Genomic DNA, 17819 nt, shown 5'->3' on the forward strand with positions numbered 1-17819 from the left:
TACATTTGCGTCTCACCGATTACGACGGTCTATATCAAATTTCAGAAAATAAGGAAAGTGGCAAAAAGATTTCCTCGTCAAAAATTTGTTCCAGTTTGGAAAACTGGGCGTTCCGCTTTAAAATCACTTTCGAGTGCAAGAGTAGGAATCAGCGTCGTGCTTTTAAACAGCGTAATTACGCAGTCATCTTTAGCAGTATGCAGGTACAGCAATATCCTACTTGATGCGCCGAAAATAAATTACACATTACAGTGATTACAAAGGACAATTAACGCCTAACGACTGAACTCGTCGATGAGTCGGCGCGCCACCACTTTCAGCGCCTCCATGGTTTCCCGTCCGCTGGGGATGATCTGGTCGGCCGGCAGGAGGAATTCAAATTCCCCGGTATCACGCAGTTCGATGGTGAAGACGTATTTGGTGGGCGTGCGACCTTTGGCGAAATCCCGCGATGTTCCCGATGACGTATCTGCACACAGGAATAAATCACATAATCCCATCGGCAATATGCGGCGTAAAAATGGATGCCGGTTGCAGCTCTTACAGAGAATCTCGGCGGATGTGCCCACGCGGTACACCGTTCCATAGACGGCGCGCAGTGCTGCCGTGGCGTTGATGCTCAGTGCGTACTGTAATTACAAACACGATCGAATAGGAAAACTGTACAATATGTAGCGAAATTAACAAATATAAGGTTATGTAAACATAAATATAAGATTTTTAAGCAGCTGTAACAAAAAACAAATAGAGGGTTACTAAAATGAGGAAAACAACCCAATGGAAAAATTGTATATGACAATATACATATTTAAAAAGAAATTACCGGCATTAAAAACCAAATAATGAAAGTGTTTTTAAGGAAAACGTTAATACCTCGTTGAATTTAATGAAATGCTAACAAAAAAACTTGTAATAATAAAGTTAAGCATGGCGGACAATAATAAAGAAAAATTTAAGGAGATAAGCTACAATCAGAAAAATAAAATGTATCCCCGAAATGTCTCATATTAAATGGAGAACACACCAAGTCGGGATAGTCCGGGGTGTGGTCGTACGTGTATCCATACGGCGGCATCCACAACTGCCCGTGGGAGTGAAAGGTCAAGAAGGCCCGCAGCTCCCGTTTGAGATCCATGATCTGCTCGAAGATGAGCAGATTCTCCGGCTCAGAATACGGCGCCGGACCGCCGTACGTGTTGGTGCAGGGATCTATGGCCGGTTTGACTTCTGCAAAAACACTTAGAATTAATTACGTATATAATATAGGGAAATAAGAACAGTTTTGTGCCAATAATTTGTAGATAAACTGATGCGGCGTTGAGGAAATACTTTGCCACTGGAAATCGTAGTTGCGGTTGGCGTCCACCCCGATACACTCGCTGAAAGGGTCGATGCGTCGGGTTTTCCGCCATAAACGCTCCTACGGGAAACCGGCATCAGTCCCACGCGAAATTAGAAAAAATTTGATTGATATCAGAACGGTGTACGTTGGTATGTGTGTAGTCGAAGCCGTCGGGATTGATCATGGGCAGAATGTACCAGTTCAGCTGCTCGTACATCCAACTGTTGCTGCTGTTCGTCACCATCTGCAAAAATTCCACCGGCTCTAATTAAACGCTAATTTCTTCGAAATATTTTATTTTCTTCTGTTACAATTTTTTTATTATTAATTGTTACAATTTAAGGGTATGCAATTTATTACAGATTAAATATTGCAAATATGCCGAAGCTATGCGCTGACAAACCTGGTTAATCATAAAGGTCACCGTGGCACTGGAGATCCATTCCCGCGCATGAATGCCTAAATATGTGGGTAAAGCGTACGCCTAGAATCGCATTAAGAGATTGTTAATCAGTTCAAGAAAGCTGACAATTTTACCGGAATCCACCCAAATGGCCGGTTTCGTCGGATCGGCGAAGGTCCCGTTGGCGTTCAGACGACCGATCTTCAGCAGCCACATATTGCGTCCTTCGTACGTCCGCCCGAGGAGCACGCGGCGCACGATGTCGGGATGCTCCGTTTCCAGGTACAAATAGAAGCTCGTAATCTATTTATATGCATACACATTTTTATATAAGTATAAAAATATTCAGTTTAAAATATTTACCAACATTTACACATTATATATTCTTTACTCATATAGTGCAAATTTTTATATATGCCTTATACATTTACATATTTGTATTTTTTACACATATACATTTTTATACCTACTTATGAATACATTTTTATACATATGTATACATATGCTTGTGTTTTTTTTATTTTTTCTTACGATAGAATTAAATTTAATTGCGAGACTATTGCTACAGACCGTGGTATAGCGATGGTACGTCTCCCAGTTCATCAAGAGGGCCTTGTCCATTCCTAACCGATTGGCCGGTGTTTCCGGCTCATGTTGTCTCAGAACGCTAAACAAATACGGCGTCTTTACTAATAATGAATAGCCCGATGCGCAGGTATATGTCGTGTATGTACCTGGAGAAATCGTCCCAGACCAGCTCGTTACGCAGACCGTTCAGCTGGCAGAAGGACGTAAAACCGGAGACGTGGTCCGGTGCGACGGTAACCTTGTGTTTCTTCCCGGTGAAGAACTCATCATCCCAGAACTGTATGGCGGATTCCGCACCAGCCTGTCATATTATATCTACATGATTATTTTCAGGCAGATATAGCAACAAAATCTTTAAAGATACCGCGTGATTTATGTAAAGCTTAAGCGCCGCTGTACATGGTACATGGTACTGTATTGTACATGGTACGTGTGCGTATAGGTACATGAACGGAAACTTTCGCTTTCGCGCACTCCCAAGCAGTTTTGCGTTGTTGCCCATGATAATCTGTTGGGCAAGAAAATTACGGTTGTAAGAAAATTAGAGCAAGTTAAACGCAGTAACTCATAAACAAATGGGTTTACCAAAACACCCAGTATGGAACAATCTTCGAAAGTTTGCACGAAAATGCACATATGGTAATTACTGCGAAGGTGTTTAATTTTATACCATTAAACCAAATATTTAAAGCTTTTCTATGATTTTTGACAGTTTCTAAATTCATTTCAGGATTGGGAAAGAAGGGGAACCCGGGTTAATTTGTATAAGAATAATCTTTTTTCATTTATGTGCCTTTACGAGGAGAATTCAGGAAGATCCTTTCACAACTATCTGTAGTGTAACAGTATTGTGTGCATCTATTGCTTATTCTTTTTTATTCTGCTCCTACTGTGTGAAATTTCCCAACCGGAAGTTGTGCGCTCAGACGGTTGCCACGCCAATGTATACGAATCATCTGGCTATAAAATGTCATGAAGTATTGCAATATGTCTGGTAAAAAAATGTCTGGGAAAAAAAATGTCTGCAAAAAATATGTCTGGAAGTCCACAAAAGCGGACGTTACCGTGCATTCACACGAATCCGATACCATGAACGAGCGTGTACATGCTTGTCAATCCCGTTATTTCTACCGCATCAACACAGCGAGCAATAGAACTTCAAATTCACGAGCTTGTAGCGACCCCTTCCTGTAGTTCTAAGAACACTACATCCGTCATACCTGGTTTGTATGCTGGAGGTGATGCAGCAGCCGTTGTAACGCGGTAATTTCTTGCTCCGAATCCGGGATAACGTGGAATACTTTATAACTGCAGCATCAATCAGAATATTGTCACATTCAGCCAGATTCCCCGACAAGCAGTACAAAGCATATGCATCACCGGAAGTTCGCTCACTTGTGATACGAGATTGCCTCAACGCTCGTCCAACATATTACCGCGACGAAAACCAACACCGCGCCAATCCCGGAATTTCTTAGTACCATTTTGAAAACAGCGTCCAGGGACGTTTATTTTATGTGGTATTACGCGTTGTTGTGAAAGACAATTTCGTGTATAATACGGAAATTAATATGCGATGTGGGTTGTGTGCTTTTTGCGGCTTCCTGTGGATCAGCGCAGAGAGCTATGATATCGGTGTATGATGACATATTTTTCTGGTAAAGAATGCTGTCTTGTTATCGAGTCTGTTGCTTATCGTTTATCGCTTATTAACAAATGCGGTTACGTTGTTACAGAAGCTATCAGTTTACCAGTTTTCATTTCCGGTGCAAGTGATATAAATTAAAGCTCAGGTACGTTGCTTTACACTATTTAGGTGCAAAATATTTTTTTGAGAAATCGTTTTTATACTCATCAACAAGGTAATAAAACAATAATTATTACCTCGACCATGTGTTTGTTCAACCTGCTGCATATACAGCATTACCCGGAAATCATGATTTACGCTGTTTCAGGGGCTCATTTAAGCATGTACAAATTTTTAATCCTTATTTACTTCATACTTCCCGGGCCAGGTGGAAAAAAAACTGTACATTTATCCAGCTTGATTATAACTTTCGCATCCACTCGAAACTGTGACACGTGAAACCTTACAAAGACGACAAAAACCCCAAAAACTGATTTTTAATGAACAATGATCACAATGGTCACGATTCACGAAAAATTATTTGCAATAGAAATAACAGTGTGTTTTACTTTTGAGCGATTTGGTTCGGCATCCGCCAGCTAAACATATACCAGCGCAGATTTACACAAATTTTAGTTTCCACTAAAAACTGGAAAGAATTAAGAAACCCAAAATGTTTGAGTAATAAAATTATGTGTACTTCTATGTGATTTGCGGATAGAGATAAGAGGCCAGCGGAAATCTTGGCCCAACCCACGCCAGGGCGCAGTACCGTGCATTACCGTACATACCGGCGAATAGTAATGTTTTATTTACATGTAAAGCTCGGCAGTTTTTAAACCACGCTATAATGCTACCGCACCAATAAACCGGATATGCGCCATGAGTTGAGCGGAAACAGCTACCGCACAACCCGTACGTACATACGATGAGCAAAGTTTACGGGGAATTCCGCACTCCGTCGTATAATACTGTGTGCCTCTGTCTACCTCGTATTACTGTGTGCCGCTGTCTGTCTTCTTTATTCGTACAGCTGACTGCCTGACTAATCGCCGCTTACTGTACTTGCTTTACTCGGAAGGTGACGTTCTGCGGTTGTCCTCTGAATCAACTCCTCCACGCCGGCCGTAATAAAAGTGCAGCCAGCAAGACGATCATTCTTTCGTCCGCGAAGTGAGCTGTCTGCTGTAATAACTGTAGCATATATCGTTCCAATTTTAATCACTCCCTCTGCTACAGCAATTAACCTTGCAGCACCATGGCCAAAATTGAGCATGTCACCGAGAAGCCCAAGCTGGACCAGATCCTGAAGGAGGCCGGCAATAAGCTGGTGGTGCTGGACTTCCACGCCACCTGGTGCGGACCCTGCCGGAATATTGCGCCCAAATTCGAGGAATTCGCCAACAAGTACGACGCCGTGTTTCTCAAGGTCGACGTCGACGAGGCCGAGGAGATCGCCTCCACCTACGAGATCACCTCCATGGTAAGGCAGAATTATTATAGTAATTAACGATGGGTTGCCTGGCTGCACGATAAGATAAGATACGACACAATAAAATTATGAGCATAAAATTTAAGTAATTTATGTCCAAAATTAAGCCAGTTAAGTAAGACAATTTCCTGTTTGAAGCGTTTTCAGTGAAGCTTCAACTACATGAAAAGTTTATTGTATTGAGATGATAATTCTGAAAAATTAATTTTACAAATTTAAGCAATTGATAGTTATTATTTTATTAAGAGTGCTGTTCTTATTAATTATTAACAGATTTTTTTCTCTTGGCATTAGGTGAAAATACAGAACGAAATGAATTAATTTCGCGGTTAAGCAGATACGGTTAAATCTGTTATACGCGTACTGTTATTATTATTATGGTTTATAAATACGCAAACCTCAGAACACATTTTATAATTGTCAATTTAATTTGGTAAACCTTACATGAAGTACTCGCGAAAATTAGTGATATATTAAAATACTGTTAGAGTTAATAAATTTCATATTAGAATTTCCGCAGTACATATTAGTAGTATCTTAAAGAATAACTATGTGATATTGTACCGTGTTCGTTTGGTCGCTTCAGCTTGATAGTGTTAATCAGTTATTTATGTGCTTATTTTAAATATGCAAGCCACAAATGGAATTAATTGTCATGTGAATGTGTTCCTTTGCAGCCGACGTTCGTCTTCGTGAAGAACGGGAAGAAAGTGGATAGCTTCTCGGGAGCGGACGTGAACAAGCTGGAGCAGACCATCAAGAAGAACCTGTAAACAGGCCTGCCGCGCCGCGCGTGCACAGCCGGCCGGTGTGTGTGCCTGGGGAACAGTAATTACTCATCATGACGCTGCTTAATTTTCCGACGACATTTCTTGCTTTTCTGCGCCGCACTGAAATCCGCCATACAATATGATTGTTTTCTATTCTGCATTACGCCCTTGTTGCCGCTGTTGTGTAGCGGAGCATGCATTTGCCGGCAGCTGGAGGCTTCAACCATGTGCAATATAAATTCAGCAAGTGTTTTTCCATTTTTACTCTTTTATGCAATTTTGGCTGAATGTGAGAAATAAGAGAAAAAACAAGTACCACGCCATAATTGCCATAATGCGTAGTCGCAGCCACTTAATTCCACTTTGCTGATAAACATACTTTAAAATCATCAAAAGGAGCTTCGAAACGGTCTGAAATTAAAATCTTGCATTTTTAATTAGCATTAGAACAGTTATCGGTAAAGAAAGCGAACGACTTAAACGCCGAATAAACCAAATGCAGCGCTTGTGTTCCCAAAGCGTTTTGTATCGGCAAGTGACTGGATGAAGTGTATTTATGTCTTGAAAATTAAAATAATGATGAACTGCGTAATTTTGCGATTAACCTTTAATAATGTACGTGGACCAATGAAAACACAAGCCCATCGAAAGATCTAGAAGCGGTATGTCAGTCACCGTTAATCGTTCAGTTCTCTGCTTATACGAGTAAAGAAAATATACGAGTAAGAAAAATATTCTGAATTAAAATTTCAAACTGATCTTTAAGGTGATAAATGCTGACTTATCGTTGAAAACCTGAACATCAATAACCCAAGATTTTAAATTACATATCAGGTTGTACATGCAGATGAGAAAAAAGTAATAATTATGGAAATAAGTTATAAGTGGACTGTGGAGGCATGACTGTGGTCGTCAGTTAAAAGTGCGGAACGAAGCGAATTAATTTTCCGGTAGATACAATAATAATTATTGGATTTTACGTAATATACGCGCAGTATTATGACTCATAATTATGCAGATTTAAAGACATAATGTACAATTGTAAATACAGTTTGGTTAATAATAATTATAACGCAAGCGAAAAAGGATACTAATATGAAAATATTGTTATATTTAATTGTGATAACAAGGAAGTGAAGGAACCAATGCGCAAAATTAATCCAGGAATTTAGATGAAAAAAGTGTCAATGCGGTAATTATGTCGAATCAAATTACCATCATCCCGGATTAAGTTTTCTGAGCCGGATAATTACAGAGTATAGTTACGGAAATTAATGACGATGCAGTAATTATTATCGTTAATTTAGAAGTCCTTCGGAGATCCTTCATATACTTGCAGTATTTAAGAAAAATCGTACACTGGAGTGAGCTTTGGTGCAGCGCTATTAGCCGAACATAAATATAGAATATCACAAATCAAATCGAAAAGTGTTTACGGGCCGGCACACTGGAGAAAGTAGGATTTCCGGTGCAATTCCGCAGGATATATCTACTCGTACGTGTAATGAAATACCGCTGTCGTACACGATGAGCTCTTGTGGCGCAATCGGTTAGCGCGTTCGGCTGTTATGAAAATTACGAATATGGGCACCGAAAGGTTGGTGGTTCGAATCCACCCAGGAGCGGATTTTTTGCTGTTGCAAGGGCTTACGTCGTGCAGAACTATATTTTTTCTAACTTGAAGGAGATAGCACAGATAGTAAAACTCCCTAGATTAGTATTTTTCAAACATGCGCAGTTTTTATGTACGTATTTATATATGCATCATGCATGTACATTTAACCATGTGCATACGTATTTTCGACCTGTGCAAAACAGTGAAAAGATCTATTCAATAAAAGTGGAAAATCTTCCCTGATTACCCAGATTCAGCCGCATTTTTTATACCTACCGGTACATGTACATGTATTTTCACAAGTTTAAGGAACACGAAAATGCCCTACGTCTGCTCGCAGCCACCCGGGGCCTGCCGCTGCGTTCATTGCTGCTCACTGATCTCTAAAATTCAAAAAATACAGTTTTAATCATTTTTGAAATTACTGTTGCTCATTACGGGGCCCTATTTTACAGCTCACAGAATAGTACTCGTATATGAAGGTATTTAACATACAAATTTCCTAATTTGCTACATGCAGTGATGCACGTATCTCTGACTCTCTTCATTTTTCTCCTGGCTTAGCGCCAGTAGACTGCACTATTAATTGCAGAGCGGCACTGACTGATTATTATTTATTGATGATGTATAATACGTACTGTATACCTATCCGTGTATTTATGTAATTATGTACAAATATTATATACAGATTTACAATGGCGCTAATAACTTCATAAGGTGGATATGTTCTAAGCCTGGCTATGAACAGAAGAATTAATGCATAAAGTTATCCATAAATACTATTATAAATCTGCACAGGCGTATTTGTGATGCGGAATAAAAGCTTTCCCTATTATGGCGTATTGTACATTAAATATTATTGTGAATTAGTACCTATTACTCGTACAAGATATCTGTTATTACAATACTAGTAAACTGTCCCGACCAGGATTTTATTTAAACTTGTTTTTATTCCTTCCGTCACCACACCACATTGAAACGCCATTAATTGCACCACCCATTACAAAATCAAAGGATTATCGGTGTACTCGAACGCACGTTTACTGACTTTACATCGACCGCATGCGGCAATACTGCGGTACATATTACAATGTATTACGTAGCATGGACATTGAAGTTTTTCTACGATGGCTAATTTAATAAGGGATGAGTTTGACGTGCTTGTCGGGGGAGATGCAAACGAACGAGTCGACGTTGATGAAAACGTCGTTGCACTTGGACTCGGTGACCGGCACCCAGGTGCCGTTGACGCGTTTCTCGGCGTTGCCCTTATCGTCGAAGACAACGACGGTGTCGACATCGTAAATATCGAAGCCCTTGCCGTTCTTCTCGTACGGCACCCACTGGTTCTGCTTGAAGTCAAACTTGAAGATCTTCGAGTCCGTGTCTACATACCTGCAAAAAATTATTAAAATATATATATATATATATATATATATATATATTAATATATCTTATTTAAACTGTGAAAATATTCTTTGAAAAATATTGCAACTTCAAAATTTAAACAAATCAACCTTAAGCAAAAATACCCCTGAGCAAGATGAACGATGAGCAAGATAGCAAGTTAGCAAGATAATGAAGCAGTTTTTTAATGCTTACAGTACGAATGTACAATGTACGAGTAGAACCGAAACCACATACCGATAGACGGTTCGGTTTAACGCATGTCGTCGAAATTAGCTCTTTATGTGCGTACCTAGTGCCGGCGATTTACACAATGGCTCGGCTGCACACTGTTTCTTGGTTTTATAATATAATTAATTTTGAATCGCGGACCGACTGTCTAATGTCTGTGTCCTAGCTGTTTTGTAGTCTGGTTAATTCCGGTAACGAACGAGACTCTAGCCTGCTAAATAACCAACTCATGCGTCGTATAAACTTACATAGCGGATCCACCGTATCCAGTACCGGAATCACGAGCGTTCTTAGCGTTCTCATCCTCGATCCACTCGTGGGCGACATAGTGGAAGAGACGGTTGTCCTGTGTGACGGCGTAGGTCTCGTCATAAGTGCGCGGGCTCACACGGGCAAATTTAACACCGTCCGGTTGACCGGGGACCTATAACGCAATCAGTCTGCAGAAGTTTCGTTGACATTTTTGCAACGGTGTTACACTGACCACTTCCGGCTTGCCCTGGTAGTGCACTCGCCACACCTTGCCCTCGGTGTCGACATACCACAGGCCGTCATCATAGCCATTGAAAGAGTAGGCGACGTTGTCGGCGATTTGGGTCTCGACCTTCTTGAAGCTGCCGGCGGGGTCCGAGCGGATGAGTTTATTATCGGTGGTGGTGTAGTACATGGTGCCGGCCGGGACGCAGGCGCCGGCACCGGTGTTGCCGGTCGCGTAGATGGTCGGTTCGGTGCGCAGCACCTGCACCTTATTGCCCGGCTTGTTGCCGCCTGCTTTGTGATCGCCCGGTCCCTTCATCTTGTTCCCGGGACCGCCCTTGCCCGCGGCGCCCTTCTGCGGGGTGGCAGCCGATAGAACGGCCGTCGCACCTATAAGCAGACAAAATCAATACTGTGCAGTTTAATTTTGAGCCAGACCTTAAGTTCGTTGCAGGGTTGCCTGCTCTTATGCCGTAATAATAATAATAATTATTGGATATCGATATAGACGGAAATTAATACGTAGTACTGTATATATAAAGGTCAAGAAGAAACTATTGCTCACCGATCAGAACCAGGGCCAACACGGTGATTCCTCTCATTTTTGCAAATTAGGAAGAAATCAACCCTTGCAGAAGACGAGCACACAAAGCCGGACAAAATTTCTGCTGCAGCTGCCGAGTGTTTATATGGCAAGGCAATGCAGCAAAAGTTGGCCTGGCGATCAGCATGCCCGCGGGGTACAGGATGATTACAAACAGCTGTATCGTACAGGCTTTACGAGCGGAGCGGCCGAGCATGCTCTGCTGCAACTTGTACGTACGTACATACACAGCGAACAAAGGCCGGTATAGCCGGCTCAGAGTCCCAGACAAAGACTGACCAGTGTCCGCACTGCACCGTTCTTTGTGTCGCTTATCGCACTAGCAAAGCTATATGTGGACATATAGCCGCTGTTTATCGAGTGGAAATTACCCTGGATGCTGCACCGGCCAAACCGGTTTTCGTTCTCGGAAACAAAGGAATTAATTCCGGTGTTGTGCACAGCTGATCGCCCTTCTATACAAGCCTTGGCACAAAGCCTTCTTTCATCTGCTACGTCAATCATCCACGCATCCAGGGATGCGACGTAAATTGTGCTTGTGTTGCGAACCTTTGCGGTTACGATTACAACCATAGGCAACATTTTGTTTGTCCTGCAGGCGACGGATCTTCACATGTTGTGGCCATTGTTTCCATGACTTTACCTGTCATGACCTGTCTATTTTTCCGCCAAGTTAAAACCGTTCCAGTTTAAGCCTTTATAAATTTCTTTCCATTATATTAAATAACGGATAAAAATGATGGAATATCCTAAACCAATATACTGTAGTTTCCACGAATTTTCCAAGATTTAACGCTTAATGTTTCAAGTTCGTTGAAAGAGCAAATAACGATAAACATAATTATCTATAGTCGATGTGTAGCATTTACAATGGTAGAAATATTTAATTCATTCGTGGGGAAATCGCTTCCCGTGGAACATAATTTATTTTAACGAAAACCGTTAAGCCGAAAATTTAATTAAAGAAATTCAGAAGCGTCCGGCGGCTGAAGGCCTGAAGCAACTGCAACCGCTCGGTGTGGCAGCGTAATGCGAATGCTATTGATTTTCCATTCCTTTCCTTTTTGATTCTTGCTTCAAAAAACCACTTTCGCTGCACTGTTTCTGTTAAAAAATTAGGAATAAATTCCAAGGAACTATTAAGTCGTGTAAGTGAAACAGTGCGAGTGCCAATATCGTGATTTATTGCCGGAATTTCGAACCGGCGAAAGGTTTCTTTGGAGTAACAGCGACATCATTCCGCCTGCAGCTGAAACCGCAAATTCTACACATCCGGCTGAAACAATTCAGTCATTGGCAACATTATTTTTTGCCGTAAATGCGTCGTCATCTGCGTCGTCATGGCCAAATTAGCTGCAAGAAAATTACACAGCGAGCGGCAGTCAAAAATTAACACAGCGACCGCATCTAGAACAACCGCACACGTAACTGCCCGTCCGGCTCAACCGCCGGCGGCACCGTTCCGCTAATATTCAAAATCCTCTTCACCCGCTCCATGACTTCCTTCCGCGAATCATCCACAATAAATGTAAATAATTCCGCTAAACTCGTGTTGCTAAACGGCAAATCAGCCTCGGAAAACGAGCAGTTATGGTAAAAAGAGTGGTAGGCGGGTTTGGCGCGCCAGTTCACCAATCCCTTGCGATCCCACATCAATTTCCGTTCCGTGATATTCGGATTCCTCGCCGTCTCATCGTCAAGGTAAACATTTAAACGGTGACCGCTGTCCGCGTGGTACAGCAGCATCGGCACATCGCCCGAGTTGTACGTCCACTCGGGGCGGTAGTCCGTGCGGTAGCGGTGCAGAATATCCCCAATAAATCGCGCCTGCTTCCTGCACCCGATAAACCCGATATTCGCCTTCATATCCGCCTCCCGCGAGATGACACACTCGTACTCCTTTAAAATTCGCAAAATATGGGTGATATTTGGCAACACAAACACATCAAAATCGAGCGCCAATCCGCCGTAGCGTTGCAGCGCGTATAGCTTGACTAAATCGGCTTCGTGCGCGATAAACGACGGCCAGCTGTGTAACCGCCACCCGCCGGTGTGAAACGCACGCCGCGTGGAAATGATCTTTAAACTGGAATAATTGCTAATTAAATTCTCGCAGGTGTCGAAGGGCCAGTAATCCGGGAAGTTGGTGTGCAAGTAAATTCTCCGCGGCTGCATAAAGTGCATGATGGACAGGAGACTGAGGCATTCCGTCCAGCATAGACTGTGTTTCCAGGGTTCCGGCTGGGCGTGGTATAAGCGAACGAGATGCACCGGTAAATCATCTGCATTCTCATCGATGCAGTCGTCCACCGGGTTTTGACATTCCACTCCCTGGACGTTCAAGTTTTCTGGAATACTGTGATAATTATTTTTTGGCAATAACAGACAAATTTGGGAAAAATAGTACAGTGATGTCCAGGAGAGTCCCGCGATGATTAAAAATACTATTGATTTCATGATGGCTGGAAATTCTATAATTGCCGGTAAAATGCTGTTGTTGTTTTCCTTCGACTAGTTTGGGTGTGTATTTTTAGCGTTCGACTGGAGTTTTTTGATTAGAAATTTTGGAGTGTGTTTGTTGCATGATAATACACTACTTTTTAAAATTCGCTGAAGATGCGCTGCCGGTCAGTAGAGCTTCAAGTGGACCTTGCCGGGTATTGCATAAGAATTACGTTGCGTGCCAGTGAACCACGCTTGCTATCACTCGTTCACTTAAAATTTTCGCGTCATAAAATCTTCATTATGTAATAAATACATTAAATAAGTATTTTTAATAAATAAAGTAAAATAAATGCATACTCCATAATTGTGGATAATTGTTAAATTACTCTTGATTTTTTGTTAATAATTATTAAATTGTTTATTGATTACTTTAATTATTTTTTAGTTACTAATATTTAATATAACAAAAATCTTGTATTTCGTTTCTTATTCACATTTAATCGGGTTTGTTCAGGTTTTGAAGATCCGTATTTTATTTTAAAGAACAGTAAACTGTATTTTGTAAGTAATTTAAACATAGATACACAGAACAGTAACACTATAAAATGCGAGTTTGCGTCAGTTCCAATAAATATCAAAACAGTCATTTCCGTTGTACGAGAATTTTCAGAGTAATAACGCATTCGTTTCCGGCGGTTGTTCTTCCGGTTTGAATTTTACGCATTCTATCAACAGCATTAATTGCGTTAAAACTTGAAACATCGTAGGCGCATGACGAGTTTGTATCGGATGCATCACACAACCACCGCCGGGCGGCACTATCAGCCGACTTCCGTTGCCAGATGACTCGCTCTGCAGGTTTTCCTCCAGTCCACCGATCACACGTCAGAAATATTGCTGACTTCTCTTCATCCGAAATGTTTTGAATTTTTGCATGCGCGTATTTTTTCTTGTTGCTTACTACCGGTGCCATTAATCCTCGTTCTAACCCTGTTCTTTTTAATTTTTCTTATTTATAATTTTTATATTTTGCGCTTGAGTCCGCCTGCTTGCACGGATTGCACGCATTTCAACCGAAAATGTCTGCAGCGATTTTGTCGATGCCTCCGCTGAAGAGCACACCCGGTTGTCGCGCCCGCGACGACACGATGCATGCCAAGAAGCCTTCCTTCCGCTGGCTGGCACCCAGCAAGAAGGATAAACAGGATGCAAACGGGGAATTGCACGGGAAATCCGAGGGGAATCCTCCTGGGGCGAGGTAAGCGCGTCGTCTGTACAGACGCGAAAAGGAAGCGCGCATGCCGTGTCTTCCTCGTAGACAGTATACGGTAAACACGCAGTAGTACAGGAGAATTGCAGCAAGCGCTTAGGATTATTTTTAACCCTAACGAATTTTTCATTACTGCGCGCAGCAGTTTCTTCCTTGTACGCAGTATAGTGTTATGCTTATATGGAAAAGAGAATTTGTAGCACGCGCGTAGATTATTTATTGTTTGTGATGGATTTTCTTTTCCTTGTATCGCTTTCGGTAAACCCGGTTAATCATTACTGAAAAATCGTCCGGATGCGCCGCGTTTGCGTTAATTTTTGATTTGTATTGATTTTTTATTCGGGAGATCATCAGCTGATCCTTGTCAGGTTGTTTGCATGTCGCGCTGACTCGCGCATCACATGTGTGGCTGGATAATTGCCTTGATTTGTCGGCGATAGGGACAGCGCGTGTGTTAGAAATATTCGGCGGATTCTTTAGTCAGCATAATTTGCGCCGTTGAAGCGTGCAGCCTCGACCGTTTGACCTTGAAATTTGACTTTGCCTTTGAGCCAAAATTTGCAGCCGATTGTGATTGATTTTATTGAATATGCATGCCATTGCCGTGTACAGTTGGAATACGAATTTTATTGCTGTGTCAGCATTTTTACCGACGCTTATTTTAAAAACGACTATTAACGAAATGAGCGATACTACGAAAACAACATTATTAAGAAGTTTTATTGCTGCGTTAACATTTTTACCGACGCTTATTCTAATAAACGACTATTACTAATGAGTAACGAAATGAGCGATATTACGAAAAAAACATTATTAAGAAATATAACATTATTAAGAAATAAAAATGACAAAATTATTGATAAAAAACTAATGATCTGTACGGAGGCACTGTTAAAATAAATCTGCTATATTACTAATTTGTTGTTCGTATCGCCAAAGCAGAAAAGAATTTACTGCTGTACAGTGGAATTTTTTTCATTATGCCCGGATTTATTTTTGGAGATACGTTAGCAGGAAATTAATTATATAATTTAATTCACTGGTACGAAGGCGGAAGGGATGCACTCTGACGTCTTTATATAACAAAAATAAATTATTTTCTAAATAAATCGAGAAAATAATATGTACATACATACTACATACCGTCAAAATAGAAATAGATGTACAGTGTAATTATGTTTACAAATCCGCGATTTATTTCGTTTTATCCCTTATTTATTTTTTTGGAATTAAATTCGCCGGAAAAAATAATGCATAAATTATAAAAAGATTAATAAATGATAATATAATGCAGAAAGTTTAAAATACCGGTACTATGTCAAACTGAGCGGTGGATTTTTTGCAGCGATCGCCTGGACCTGGCGCTCCCCGCCACATCCGCACCGCGTCCCGCCGGGGTGTGTACACCCTCTTTCCCCATTTTCCCCACCCTTGACGCACTTCCTGTCCATGCTAACCTTCCCAGTTGTATTTCAGACCGCCCCCCGCCGACCCTCCCTGCAGCGCGCCCAATCCCTCCGCGAACGCGACCCCGACGCGCTGGAATCCCGCCTCCCCCTGGCGGAGCTGAAGAGCATCCTAAAACGCTCCCGCTGCCTGTCGGAATGCCCGGTGGAGCCGCGGGACGTGCGGGAAGCCTCCCCGGACGAATTCTGGTACGAGTTCCGCTCGGTGGAGGAACTGTACGAGGACGGCTGGCGGAAGCGGGTCAGTTTCAGCGAGAAGATCACGCTGAACAGTTTCCGCCCGGGGACGTGTATCCTGCAGCAGAAACAGAAGGCGCAGCGCAAACGGGAGAAGCGGCAGAATAAGGAGCGCCGCCGGACGGCCAGTGAGAGTGATGCGGCGGAAATCGCCGATTTGACGGTATGAATCGACCGATTTCCGTATTCCAATTGCCGCGGTTTATTTTAATTGTTTTTATCACCAACTTGAATAGTTTTTACCATTATTTTCTCAGTTTGTTGATAGTAAATTAAGTAAAGGTTAGTTTCTGTCATTAGTTTTGTTAATATTTTACCATGTTCACCACTAAATCGGTTATTTTTTAACCATTATTTCAGCTAATTTTTAGCATTAATTCCATTAAGCGCAGAATGCAGAGCTTTATAATTTTGCTTAATTTTTTTGCCTTGTTTACTGTCATTTTGAATCCTTTTTTACCGTTATTTTGAATAAGAACCTTGCTTGCCATTAGTCTGAATTATTTTTAACATTATTTTGAATAAGAAATTTTCTACCGTTGTCTTTTTTTCGATTATTGGTGTGTTCTTGAGTTCTTATTATTATTTCGATGACGCGATAATTGGGTAGATTTGTCCCATGAATTTGATTAAGTTGCTTTATTAAAAAAATTTGATTATTTATTGACAATAATTCTAATACGGTTCACATTTATCCGGTCAGTTTCTTTGCCATTACTGTATCTGTAGTTTAGTTAATTTTTGTGCCATTAAAGAGATTATTCTTACCAATAAATAAATTGGTCTTTTATGAATTTTCATTTGAAATTTGTTATTTCCTTCTTTTTATTATTTCGGGTGATTTGCGTTGACAAAAAAATCATTTGTGTAGAATACGATGAGCGATCTGCGCGCCGCCCGGCACAACGACTCGGATTCGGGTCTGGAGACGGACGGCAGTCCCACGCTGGAGGTCGGTACATGGGCACTTTTAGTAAGCGAAGATCTGACACATTTTCCCGCTTTTTTCCCCACTATTTTTTAATCAATAATGTTCTAACTAATTCTGAATTTTTTATCAGGATGTGGCCGAGACGGAGGAGGAAGTCTGGGACGAATCCGCCGCCACCGACGCGCCCCTGTCCAAATCGAAAAAGAAGCGCAACCGTCGCAACCGCAAGGGGAAAAGCGAATAAAAATTATCTCAGCTATTTTCCGTCCGGTGTTTCGCCGTGGGTGTGTCAGCACAAGAAAATCTGCATTGCTTTCATTGTACATTTTGTTCTTTAGAGAGAGAAAATTTCCGATAAAAAATTCAGTATTATATTTTACAAAAATTGCCCGTTAAAGATTGCACAGTGCGTTGTCGGCATTTTTATCCTGCATGTTGTTGTTCGGAAAAAGTTAATATTTGACTTATTTGTTGCATGATTTCCGGTTAATTTGGCAGCGTCTGACGTTCTTTTCGGGGTAATGTTTTCCTCATTTTTATGGAAGTTTTTTTGTTAATAATAGTAAGCAAATTATCGTTGTCAGCGTGGTTATGCGATGGAGTCTCCTGTACACAGAAACAGTAATAAATTGCGAATTAATAAAAACGGAAAATTAAAATTGATGTAAAATTGCAAACCGAAACCAGCCCATAATTCAGATTAGAATAATTTATCATGGGAAAATCATCCATTTATTTACATGACATTGTCATGACAAAAGGCTGTTACGGTAAAATATTAAAATCAAAATTATTATTTATTTTCACTTTGAAATTACACCCGCTACAAAATCTTCAAACTGTGCGACTGTACGTATCATGAGACCGTAAACACGGGGCGGTTGGGCATATGCGCACACTTGCCAGCTGCCATA

At 41.2% G+C, this 17819-nt stretch overlaps 5 protein-coding genes and 1 non-coding gene across 7 annotated transcripts; 3 read left to right on the forward strand and 3 right to left on the reverse strand.

The window, feature by feature from the left end:
- Positions 1 to 68: 68 nt before the first annotated feature.
- On the reverse strand, positions 69 to 3970 carry LOC129593128 (carboxypeptidase B-like). Its single transcript, XM_055489318.1, has 11 exons — positions 3729 to 3970; positions 3554 to 3641; positions 2480 to 2634; positions 2316 to 2412; positions 1880 to 2048; positions 1746 to 1801; positions 1488 to 1586; positions 1330 to 1420; positions 1025 to 1227; positions 545 to 629; positions 69 to 469 (listed from the first exon to the last, which is right to left on the reverse strand). The coding sequence occupies exons 1-11, from the start codon at positions 3815 to 3817 to the stop codon at positions 276 to 278; spliced, it is 1326 nt and encodes a 441-aa protein (XP_055345293.1). The 5' UTR covers positions 3818 to 3970; the 3' UTR covers positions 69 to 275.
- Positions 3971 to 5083: 1113 nt separating this feature from the next.
- LOC129593146 (thioredoxin-2-like) lies at positions 5084 to 6537 on the forward strand. The gene is made up of 2 exons (XM_055489340.1): positions 5084 to 5443; positions 6130 to 6537. Exons 1-2 carry the CDS (start codon positions 5219 to 5221, stop codon positions 6223 to 6225), a joined length of 321 nt encoding a protein of 106 aa, XP_055345315.1. The 5' UTR covers positions 5084 to 5218; the 3' UTR covers positions 6226 to 6537.
- Positions 6538 to 7753: 1216 nt separating this feature from the next.
- Trnan-guu (transfer RNA asparagine (anticodon GUU)) lies at positions 7754 to 7847 on the forward strand. Its single transcript has 2 exons — positions 7754 to 7791; positions 7812 to 7847. It is a non-coding gene; the product is annotated as a tRNA-Asn (tRNA).
- A 920-nt stretch (positions 7848 to 8767) lies between these two features.
- On the reverse strand, positions 8768 to 10664 carry LOC129593156 (uncharacterized). The gene is made up of 4 exons (XM_055489360.1): positions 10518 to 10664; positions 9960 to 10342; positions 9724 to 9899; positions 8768 to 9232 (listed from the first exon to the last, which is right to left on the reverse strand). The coding sequence occupies exons 1-4, from the start codon at positions 10552 to 10554 to the stop codon at positions 8974 to 8976; spliced, it is 855 nt and encodes a 284-aa protein (XP_055345335.1). The 5' UTR covers positions 10555 to 10664; the 3' UTR covers positions 8768 to 8973.
- Positions 10665 to 11873: 1209 nt separating this feature from the next.
- Positions 11874 to 13031, reverse strand: LOC129593226 (uncharacterized). Its single transcript, XM_055489442.1, has one exon. It carries the CDS (start codon positions 13011 to 13013, stop codon positions 11964 to 11966), a length of 1050 nt encoding a protein of 349 aa, XP_055345417.1. The 5' UTR covers positions 13014 to 13031; the 3' UTR covers positions 11874 to 11963.
- An 862-nt stretch (positions 13032 to 13893) lies between these two features.
- Positions 13894 to 17550, forward strand: LOC129593144 (uncharacterized). 2 transcript variants are annotated; one of them, XM_055489338.1, is made up of 5 exons: positions 13894 to 14259; positions 15617 to 15668; positions 15748 to 16137; positions 16846 to 16947; positions 17036 to 17550. In XM_055489338.1, the coding sequence occupies exons 1-5, from the start codon at positions 14081 to 14083 to the stop codon at positions 17147 to 17149; spliced, it is 837 nt and encodes a 278-aa protein (XP_055345313.1). In that variant the 5' UTR covers positions 13894 to 14080; the 3' UTR covers positions 17150 to 17550. The 2 variants fall into 2 exon arrangements, with proteins under 2 accessions (XP_055345313.1, XP_055345314.1); XM_055489339.1 differs by having other exon boundaries at positions 16846 to 16926.
- Positions 17551 to 17819: the final 269 nt, after the last annotated feature.

Source organism: Paramacrobiotus metropolitanus, unplaced genomic scaffold, assembly GCF_019649055.1.
Source record: "Paramacrobiotus metropolitanus isolate TYO unplaced genomic scaffold, Prichtersi_v1.0 Parri_scaffold0000060, whole genome shotgun sequence".
Lineage (NCBI taxonomy): Eukaryota > Metazoa > Tardigrada > Eutardigrada > Parachela > Macrobiotidae > Paramacrobiotus > Paramacrobiotus metropolitanus.

What these genes read in the sequence shown, in the direction of transcription:
- LOC129593128 (XM_055489318.1), bottom strand. Translation starts at nt 3,817, where the DNA reads ATGGTACTAAGAAATTCCGGGATTGGCGCGGTGTTGGTTTTCGTCGCG. An exon ending in ACCTCCAGCATACAAACCAG is followed by an intron (nt 2,635 to 3,553) that starts GTATGACGGATG and finishes ATAATATGACAG; the next exon opens with GCTGGTGCGGAATCCGCCAT. An exon ending in CGTACCATCGCTATACCACG is followed by an intron (nt 2,049 to 2,315) that starts GTCTGTAGCAAT and finishes GCATATAAATAG; the next exon opens with ATTACGAGCTTCTATTTGTA.
- LOC129593146 (XM_055489340.1), top strand. Translation starts at nt 5,219, where the DNA reads ATGGCCAAAATTGAGCATGTCACCGAGAAGCCCAAGCTGGACCAGATC. An exon ending in CCTACGAGATCACCTCCATG is followed by an intron (nt 5,444 to 6,129) that starts GTAAGGCAGAAT and finishes GTTCCTTTGCAG; the next exon opens with CCGACGTTCGTCTTCGTGAA.
- LOC129593156 (XM_055489360.1), bottom strand. Translation starts at nt 10,554, where the DNA reads ATGAGAGGAATCACCGTGTTGGCCCTGGTTCTGATCG. An exon ending in ACCAGGGCAAGCCGGAAGTG is followed by an intron (nt 9,900 to 9,959) that starts GTCAGTGTAACA and finishes ATTGCGTTATAG; the next exon opens with GTCCCCGGTCAACCGGACGG. An exon ending in GGATACGGTGGATCCGCTAT is followed by an intron (nt 9,233 to 9,723) that starts GTAAGTTTATAC and finishes AATTTTTTGCAG; the next exon opens with GTATGTAGACACGGACTCGA.
- LOC129593226 (XM_055489442.1), bottom strand. Translation starts at nt 13,013, where the DNA reads ATGAAATCAATAGTATTTTTAATCATCGCGGGACTCTCCTGGACATCA.
- LOC129593144 (XM_055489338.1), top strand. Translation starts at nt 14,081, where the DNA reads ATGTCTGCAGCGATTTTGTCGATGCCTCCGCTGAAGAGCACACCCGGT. An exon ending in CGGAAATCGCCGATTTGACG is followed by an intron (nt 16,138 to 16,845) that starts GTATGAATCGAC and finishes TCATTTGTGTAG; the next exon opens with AATACGATGAGCGATCTGCG. An exon ending in TCGGTACATGGGCACTTTTA is followed by an intron (nt 16,948 to 17,035) that starts GTAAGCGAAGAT and finishes ATTTTTTATCAG; the next exon opens with GATGTGGCCGAGACGGAGGA.